General features: G+C 37.2%; 1 protein-coding gene across 1 annotated transcript; it reads left to right on the top strand.

Moving 5' to 3' along the window:
• The first annotated feature begins 7798 nt into the window (after positions 1-7798).
• LOC115563955 (uncharacterized) lies at positions 7799-8735 on the top strand. Its single transcript, XM_089257889.1, has 4 exons — positions 7799-7908; positions 7982-8208; positions 8267-8365; positions 8419-8735. Exons 1-4 carry the CDS (start codon positions 7820-7822, stop codon positions 8634-8636), a joined length of 633 nt encoding a protein of 210 aa, XP_089114015.1. The 5' UTR covers positions 7799-7819; the 3' UTR covers positions 8637-8735.
• Positions 8736-10575: the final 1840 nt, after the last annotated feature.

The following is a 10575-nucleotide window of genomic DNA, read 5'->3' as shown; positions in this document are numbered from 1 at the left end:
CCCAAAAAGAAGAAGAACAACAACAACAAAACACAAACAAAATAGATGCAACGGCCATTTGTTTACACAGACAGACGAAGAAGCAGACAGCAAAAAGATTCCAAAGACATATGTATGCAGATGCTTGTAAACTTATAGATAAAAAGCAAGTTAAGCGAAAGGCAGTGAGTGTATAAGAACAACTAAATACCCTAGAAACATCTTCATCAACTACTAAAACCTAGTTAAGCTGAAAATGCTGACATTAAGATAAAAATGCTTTTAAAAAAGATTCTAAAATTACTTTTTTTTATAATTTTTTTTCTTTATATAAATCATTTAATATATATTTAATTTCGATATGAATCTTATACATCCACAATTTCAAATGACTGTAAATATTATAAAGTTCCTTAATCTGAGAAACTCTCATAACTATAAATTCAAAATAAACAACATCTAATCCAAGAAAGTTGTACAAACTCTAAGTCTATGTAAGCACATAATAAACATTTCCTTCTCAAGCAGATATACTGAAATCCTCCCCAGTAATAAATGGCTCACCCTTGTTTACAGGGTAAAATGGAATTGCAATTGAAATAAATGAATGTTCTAATCGAGGAACAAAAGAGCTTGCCATGTGGCGAACAGAATGCAAACTGCAAATCATTTGTTTTTTGGCTCAATAATGCTGGAAAGACCCTCGAAATCTCTGTCACAGCGATTTCAGCACTTAGATTTAGTATGTCCGAAAACAAGATTTATAAATAGGGCAGCTGCTGCTGGCCCCCCGTCAACTTCATGGTCAATAGCATCGTCATTGCGATCTGTCAACATCTCATGCAGTTTATAGCAGCCATAATTGAAATGATTGATGCGACAATGTCGTTTATAGCCATCTTTTTTCCGCCAGGTATGTGCGGAAATTGCAATTGGACTAACAGCAGCAGCTGTCCATTGGACAGCCAATTTACACGCAATTTTCACGTGCCAAAAAACACACACACAGAAGCAGTAGAAAGGCCGTCGTCAGCCGAGCTTAAGGTCCAGCACTCTTAACAGTACAGTGCCTTAACAGTGGCTGTTAAGCTGAGAATAGCAGAGCAGAGCAGAGCCGAGCAGCAAGCGTCACAAAGAGCGCAATCAGAAATGTAAAGAGAGTCATCGCGTATCGGCGGCTGTTAAGTTGCGCTCTCTTAATAGCTGTAGACGCTCTGTTAAAATGCTCGGCTCAGCTTAGCAGCTGTCAGCGAATTAACCAGCTCTTTAGCATTGACTAAAGCTGTTAGGCTCGCACGCACAACCCTAAGCACTGCCCTGAGGGGTAAATTGACTCATCTGGCAGTTACATTAAATGTGCGTTGGCCTTTTTTTGTCGGCAGTAAAAACGTGGCCAATGCCAAGGAAAATTTAACAATGCGGCAAAATAAAAATAAAAGCCAAACAAATTGTGCATGAAATGATGCCAGTACGACCATTGCAGCCATCGACTTGCCTTCAAGTCGGCCTATGGAAAAATACATCCGAAATTTGCACAAATGAAAATTGTGACAGAAAATTGAATTACCCCCAAGCAGAGGCAACAGCAACAACAACAATGACATGGCCGACGGCCACCGCAGTGAAAACAAAACAATAAAAGCGAGAATAAAAGTTGAAAGTGTGCCCCTGAAACGAATATGTTGACAAGGCCGGTAAAGCAAAAAACCAGAAAGTAGGAAAAAATAAATAAAATAAGCGCCAGCAAAGTCAAATGAAAATCATCAGACCCAGAGGGCAGCTCCAGCTCCAATTGCTCTGTCTCCTGCCGCTGCCGCTGTCCGTGGCCCTGCCCCAACCCCAGTCTCAGTCCCAGTCAGTCGCTTGTTGCCACATTAGCCACGCCACGCTGTGTCCCCTAATGAGCATGCCAGACATATGCCATGGGCCATGTACTACCTACATAATCCACCCCCGCCTTCGACATGGACGCCGACACGCTCTTCTTTTATTTCTCTATCGCGGCAAAGATCTTTGAACGAACATTCTTGAAGGCAGAGAGAAAGAACAAAAAAAAACAGCCCAATTTGGGGGTTGTCTCTGCCCGAGTTGCGACGACCCATGGCATATGCTTCTTCGACAGTTGCTGCTGCGGCTGCTGCTGCTGCTATATGAAAGTGTTTTTATTGCTGAATTCCATAAAAGGCACTAGCCATAAGAATGCGATTTTTAGCATTGCGGCAGATGGTCAGCTCAGCTAAAAACTTACTGAAAACAAGAAAAACATTTTAATTTGGCCGAACTACTGGAAGAGCAAGGAGTTGAGAACGAAAGTAATAAAAGTTGTTTTGAGATTACGCAAGAAAATGTAAAAAAATTAAAAAATATATGTGCAATAAGTAGTATAAATATAAATTAACATAATACTATTCATATAATTCAATCTTACAAATATAACAAATGTATTTTATGTAATATATATGTATATATAAAAAATAAATATATAAATAAAACTATGAACTCTATGTCAATAGAAAAGCTAAGCACAAGTTGAGCGTGTTTCAATACTTGCCTATGTTACAGTGTATGCATATAAATATTGCATGAACTTGAAATATTACTGGTATGAACATACTTTATGACTCACTGTAATGCATTACTTAAAAAAACAATCAACCTATACATACATACATATATACAAAATTTTATATCTTCTAATACCAAAATCTGGTCACGTCGCAACTCACTATCACTAGGGAAACTTGAAGTAATCAATTCGCAGTACACAACTAGTATTTGCTCTCCGGAAGTTTTCAGAGCATCAACGAATCCTGCCTCACGAAGACAATGCCAGCTCTCACGTACCGGCTCACACACGAGATTTTTCGAGCACTTAACAGATCGAATTAATGGGTCATCCGCACTACAGCTCCCAGTTCTTTTTGTTCCTGAACATCAAGAATAAAGTGGGAGCTCAACGGCTTTCAGCTTCTGAAAAGGCTTTTAAAGCCAACTCGTTTTAGTGTTCGCCACTTCTGGGTAACAAAAGTGCATCGAAAAGCAGTTAAGGCAAGTGCTGAAGTGTTTTGCCTTCTAAGCTGAACATTTTGGTAAAAGGCTAAAAAGACATTTTCAGAGCTGTTTTGTCACATTTTCTTTAAAGTTTCTCTGTGCTAAGCCGAAATGTAAAAATGACGCAGACAAAATAAATACATATATTTATTTATTTTCAATATTTTTATATTTTTATTTCCTTGTTATTTTAAATAAATATTATTTTTCTCTGTTAGAAAAAATTCATAATTTTAAACTGTTATATGTATATTAAATTTTGGATCAGAAAAATATTTTTTAAAATAGTGCTTAACATATTATATAAAATAATATAAAATAAAAAAAAAAAACAAATATATAAATATTTACATATAATGTAGATAGGCCAAAAAATGTTTGATAGAAAATAAATATGTAGAATATTCAAATATATTTTTTTACATATAGGTGTAGACATACATATATATTTAAGTAATGCCTGTTCAGTTATGTTTCGTATTTAATGCTTCCCCCTGACACATTTAAAAGAACCATTAAACATTAAATATTCAAATGTTTTTGGTCCGAGATGTTTTCCTCAGAAACTGTTTCACTTGTTGATGCGAGTGCATATTACGTATACGCATTGCAAATTTTCGCATTTCGCATGATTCGAATTTACATGTGCGCTTAGTTTGCCAAAAAAAAAAAAAGAAAATCACAATGGAAAAACAAGAACAAATGGTGGGGAAAAGAAGAGAAATAGAAGCAAAAACAAACTTTGCGCTGAACATTTTTCACTCGCTGGGTTTCCATTTCAAGTATTCCGTCGACGTATTTCAAAAGATGTCTAAACAAAATGCTAAAGAGATTTCTTTTCGCTTTGGCTAGGATGCATGTTGCGACTGCCATACACACACACACACACACACACACACATACTCACACACACACAGATATAAATGCTTTTGTGCTGACGTCAGCAGACGGCGCACATGAGCTATGCGAGAACGTCAGTCTGGCTGACTGTCCGTCTGTCCGTCTGTCAGTCCGTTAGTCACTCGGTCGGGGAGTCAGTGAGTCAGCTTTCAGAGCAGAGAGCACGGCGCGCATTAACAAAAGTTCGCATTGCATTGTGCTGAGCTACCGGACTGCAACGAGCTAGTTGCGAACTTGACGGCTGCTGTTGCAGTTTTGCTTGATTTGCACCAAATTAAGTTGGCCCCCATCCATCCGGCCAGTAGACCATGTACACCCAATAGCCAGCCGCCCGCCCCAGTTCTGTGCCGTCTGGCTGCCGTCGGACGACCTGCACCACTGGCGGCTGCCCAAAAATGCAATAAAATTAAATGCTTTTATGTAAAAACTTTATGACTTTGTGTTTATGCTCGCTACACGCTCAACGCTCCGACGCTGTCTCGTCCAAAACACCGCCCTCTGCCACGCCCTGGACCCATTATGTCTTCGCCTTCGTCTTCTTCTGCCACAACTTTGTTGGACTTTAGCTTGGCCTGCTTTAGTTTCTCGCCTCTGACAGCCGCTGCCGCTGCTGCTGCTGCTGCTGTTATTAGTGCCGCCTCGCATGTGTTGACAGTAATTAATTTAACTGGCGAAAATGAAATTTATATGGCCAACAGCACATATTGGCCCGCACTTTGTCGCTGCAATTTGTCCAAATGTTGCACAGAGCTCTAAAAATTTTCTGCTGCTTTAAGTAGCCAAGTAACTAAGTAGGTAAGCAGCTGACAGAGCTGATGAAAATTGATGGAAATTGAGTAAACAACTGAAAGGAAAGGCAACTGAAATTAAAAGAGCTTAAATGCCATGCACAGGACAGGCAAGGATACGCTTTTCAAATTATATTAAAAATCGCGGGTATAAAATATGATTTTTCTTTAGTCCCTGTTTTTTCAGTCTAATTGCTTAACAAAGAAAAGTTGATTTCTTAGCCAAATGTTTTTAAGCATCACAAACAAAAGTGCTTAAGAAGGCTTTTCAAGGAATTTGAGCTTAGGGAACATTGCAATCAACCTTAACCAACTTCTTGACACTCCTTGGGGACTCAAAAGTAGCGTAATTTATGCATATGTTGTTGTATTAAATTTTATAAAAATATTATATCTATTTAAATATTGTATATAATTATTTTTTTATTGATATACGCCAATAAACGCATTATATAATTGCTAGTTCTATTAGTTATGGCTGCCAATAGTGCTCGACGGGCAAAACTTATTAATTCCAGCTCTATAATTATGAATTATATTATAGTATTTTAGCTATTTATAAAGTTACCAATGGGCAGATCTCTAAACTAAACACTCAATAAGACTGGCATATAATTGAAGCCTATCGTAATCAACATTTTTATACTAGTTTGCACAGAGAATTTGCAAGTTCAATATAGATTGCTATAGATCAATGGAGAATAATATTGTAGCTGAGCTCTAGCTGTAGATTAGAGTCATTCTCAGCCCACATTACAACAAATCATTTTGGGCTTTTAATATACAATTTAGGTAATTTTAAAAATTTACCATTTGTCCTTCTTATATTCCACTTTAATAACAAAAATTTTCTTGCCTTTTCCTTACAGTATAAAATCCCGAGTATTTAATACAACACAACACCTCTGACCGCTTGATGGTATGCCATACTTAAGAACTTCGTTCTTCTACACATTTGTCAAGTAAAAACAAAATGAGGGGGGAAAATGAAAGCAAATAAACAAACGGCAATTAGCTTGTAATATCGTTGAGAAACTTGGCCAAACAGTCGTAAAAGTGCTATGAGGAACAGTCTCGGCCAAGTGAAGCTGAAAAGTGCAATAATTTGTGTCTTTTTATCTGCAGCAAAGTTGGCGAACAGCATCAACAGGAAAAGTCAACAACAGTAATTATAATTTGTTTTTCGTTTTATAATAGCAAACAAATATTTAATTACAGAACTCTCACATTGTGCAGCAGAGACAGAGTTTTGCCGATTTCAATTTCACTTCAGTTGACTGAAATTCGCCAGTCAATAAACTAGAGCATAACTGTAGCCCATTGGGCACTTGGTTGCAAGCCATAGGGCCATCCATTTAAGTGAGTGACAAATGAAAGTGAAAAGTGAAAGAGCTTCTTGACTTTGCAGACTATATTGTATATTAATTAACAATAAAACTAACAAATAAATATAGACATATATTTCAAATTATAATATTTAATAATTTATTTATATACCTAATTATTATTTAATACTTTAAAGAATTGCTTTCAAATAAAATAAATATTAAACTATATTTTAGCTATGATTACATTTATATACATATAACAAAAAATACAATTTTAAATTTTTTTTAATATAGCACATCTCCCATTGGCATGACTGCCCTAGGTATTTTCCGAAAATATTATTTTCATATTATCATCAAACGGTCCAGAGACTCGGCGGTGTCTAACAACAACAGACTTTGCAATGAATTGGCAATAAAACAGTAAATAGCGCGTACTGAAGAATGAATTTTACCATAGATAATCTGGCTGAATCGATGGTTAGCAGACACAAATATTCACTTGATGACATGCTCAAAGATATGCAGCAAAAGTGCCAACGTCAGAGAGTGGAGCATGGCGCATGGCGAACGGCGCATGGGGTGTAAGTCGTGGGGCATGCGGTTTGTGGCATTAAATCATTTAAAGCAAAAAAAAAGCACACAGGACAAAAGCCAGAGGCCAGAGGGCAATGAGTGGCACGACTCGTTGCGAAAGGTTCACAGCGCACATCCGCTGCCATAGAAGACCAACGGCAACAGCAACAACAGCAACAACAGCGAAAGGTTGTAAACAAAAAGTTTGCGCTTCATAGCACAAATTGAATAAATCATCAAATGTCGCGCGATTGGAGAGACATACGAGCATATAGGGAAGGTTACGTGCATAATTGTTGAGTGAAATTGCCTAAAGAAAAAATACCAATAAACAAGCCAAAATGGCTGAAAAAGAGGAAGAAAAGTGCAAATATTATTAGCTAAAAATCAGCTAAAATGTAGATAAATTTTGTTGCACTAGTATTTAGTATTTATTCCATCTTAAATGAGTTGTGCTCTAACTAGGGAAAGGGAAATAAAAAATCAAATAACATTTATTTAGAATACTGAAGAACTTAAGCAGTCAGTCATCAGTAAACATACATATATTGCGAATAATATTTACTTTTATTATTGTATATATGTATATAATACTTTTATTTATATTAGACAACAGTCTAGGTAATCATAAATGAAAACCTTTGCGGAAATTTGACACTTGGAATATGGAATCAAATAAACCAACTTTTTTGTTCAGGAAGTGGGAAGAGTATATTAGGCTTGTGTAATGCCCGCCTCGCTGTCTGTCTATTTAATTACTTGTATGGACGCAAATCGTGTCGCCGCTATGGAAACTAGAGAAATTTAATTGGATATTTGGTCTAGTAGGGTATTTTCTCCCAATATTTGGTATTACAGAAACGTTATTGTCTTAGGTTGTAGAGACTTGAGCATTGACATATATTTAGTCGTGGATTGAGACTAAGCTACAAATTTTACAGCTTTAGAGCCTTTGCTTGAGACCCTGGACAAACCCTTGAATTGTATAGTTCGAATTCCTCTAATTGATTGATAATACAGTAAACAGTGCCTCAATTATTCTGAATAGTCTGGAAAAACTATTTGCTAAACAGTTGAAAAGCTACAGCTGCAAATTTCGACTGCCTCTTGAGGTTTGCAAGAGCTAAATAAAGTTTTTATTGGCTAGTAACGAGCATGATGCAGCTGGTGACGCCCGGCTGCAACAGGCTTACTTGAATGCAACTGCCGACATGGAATCGTTGCAACACTTCCACTGCTCAGTTCCAACAGAAACTTCACTCAGGCAAGATGTGCGCCTACAAAGTGTACGAAATAATTATATTTCAGATAAAATATTATGATATGATTAAATTTGCATTTCCCACTCACCTTTCTTAGCTACGTGGTGCTCATGGTGCTCGGTCTAGGGGCCCTCACAGTAGAAGCAGATGAGGATCAACTAGACATAAATGCCACTCTCTTCGTAAACGAATGTCCGCCCATGCAAATGGAAGAGGATGCGCCCAAGAAGAGGCTGTTGGGGGTGTGGTACGCCTATGCAACCACTCCGCTGCCCTTTCGGGACTATCAGCGTAGATGTGCCTCGTACAATGTGAGGAACTCAAGTGAGTATTTGGAAGCGATGATGTGCGTGCGATCAGGCAACTAATGCTCCTGGCACAGCCTACTTTAAGACCAACATTCTCTATTACGACAAGGATAAAGCTGATAGTGTCATCACATATTCGTGCAAATACGACCAGGGTATCCGGAAGTATAAAAGTAGGTACATCTATCTTTTGCTGAGCCGAATCATTTAGTTGACTACTTTTTAGGGAAACTTCGAGTGCTGACACGCACGCGCACCCCTGACAGTCAACAGATTTTAGTGATCAGCAGTTTTCTAATGATGCGAGGATTTGACATCAGGATACTGACATGGCTAAGAGCAAACGCCTTTTGCTTTGAATGGTACGAGCTGAAATATGAGACCAGACGCCAGCCGATGACCTATCAGGCGCCATTCAATATGCCCGGCGCATTGGGGCGCTAGAGATTCGAATTAATTGCATAAATGTTCAATTATTGTAACATAATTTGCCGTACATATGTTAACCATTGAATCACTGATTAAAATGAGGAAATCGTATAATGGCCGAGGCCAAACTTAATTAGGATTGTCGACCACCAAAATCAATTACGTCGACAGTATCGGCCGTTGATCATGTGCTTCACGCACATATGGTTTAGCCAGGAGGCTCGGTCCACATATAAGCATCCTGGCCATGAACGACACCCATTTCCTGCTCCTGCTCCTGCTGCTGCTCCTGCTCCTGTGCCTATGTTCGTGTGCTTGCAGCCACGCAAAAACTTTCCATGAGCCCAAAATTATCTTTAGTTTGTGTGTTTTCTTTTTGTATTTTCGTTTTTCCTTTTTGTTTGCTATTGTGCGGCTTCCTTAGGCCAAATTGCTTGGCCGCACAAATTGGCTTTCGCCTCGGGCTCTGGCAATAAAATCAAACTCACGCAGGCGTATGCGTAACGCACAATTATCCCTCATTGAGTGGGTGTGTCTGCACTCGAAGGGATAACAGCCAGAGTCCCTTAATAATTGTCATTGTCAAGTGGATTCTGTGGATTCTCTGAATAAGTCCTCTCGGCTCCTCGCACTCCCCAAATTTCCCAACTGCTCGACCTATCGGCTCCTCCAACAATAACATAAACTGTCCTTCAGAATCAATTTACTTTCAATTGTTGCCGAATTGTATTGCTAATTGTTGGCATTAAATTGAGCTAACTGAGTACTGTCGAATTTAAGTCACGCTCTCTAGCAATAAACGGTACTTGAGTGCCCTAATGGTATAGTAATCTGAGGATTATCATAGGTAATATAAACAGCAGCTGCTTAAGTTTTCATAGCAAAATCTGTCTCTGATGAATACAAGCAACAAAAGAAGAGAGGGAAAGGAACAAGAAAGATAAGTTCTTTATTATGGAAAAGTTTCAGTGTATAACTGAAATTGATGAAGAGAAGAATAGATATTATCTTTGTTAAACTATATTGAGGTGCCGTAAAGACTTTTTATATTTCACAGTAATTCTAATATTGTAGATCTACAATCTTTGTAGTTCTGAGCTCTGGGATATAGATGATTTAATGTATTACGTCTTCGGCTTCACTCTGCTATTCATTTATTATTTATTTATATTTTACTGAAAGGTATCATATTTTGTTAGCCTGCAAAATTGCTCACATTTTCAACAAACTTAACACTATTTTTTAAATGCTTACAATATGTTTATTATTATTATTATTTATTTATTTTGTGGAGCTAAATGCAGTGCTTAACCACAAATCAATGCAACCAGAACAACATCTGTGTGTGTTTGTGGCTACAAACGTAACTGGTAAGCGTTTTCAGACTCTTCTCTTTCGGCCGGCCGCCATTCAATTTAATCTGTTTGTTTTACATTGCTTTCGTCGTTGTTGTTGTTGTTGCTGCTGCTGCTAATGTGCTGGGGTCGCCATTGTAACAATTTTATGGTTAGTACGTTTTGCTTCAAACGATTTACTTGTTAACATACGCCACAAAAACAGTATCGAACGAAAAAATACCCTGACATTTTTAGAGAGCTCTATGCATTTCTCTATTACACTATAATATATTATAATATTTTATAGCTATACTCTGAATTTCAATTAAATGGAATTGTATAAGTAAAATTATCAGACTTCCAGTGAATCATTTTATCAGTCACACTATTTTTAAGTTATTCTAATTTTTATAAATTTTTATAAGAATTTAAATGGGACTACATATGTCAGAATCTGTGTTTTTACCTTATAATAAATAATATACTTTTATATAAAAAAAATTAACATTAGTTTAAATGTGTAGCATATGTATTCCATAGCTATTCATAAAATAAAATAATAGTAATAACATAAAATAATACGTATACGACCTGTCGAAATCACTTTTCCCATTAGT

The sequence above is a fragment of the Drosophila navojoa genome, chromosome 3, assembly GCF_054131105.1.
Source record: "Drosophila navojoa isolate 15081-1374.11 chromosome 3, UAZ_NAV_1.0, whole genome shotgun sequence".
In the NCBI taxonomy this organism is placed as follows: domain Eukaryota; kingdom Metazoa; phylum Arthropoda; class Insecta; order Diptera; family Drosophilidae; genus Drosophila; species Drosophila navojoa.
This window is presented reverse-complemented; position numbering and strand designations above follow the sequence as displayed.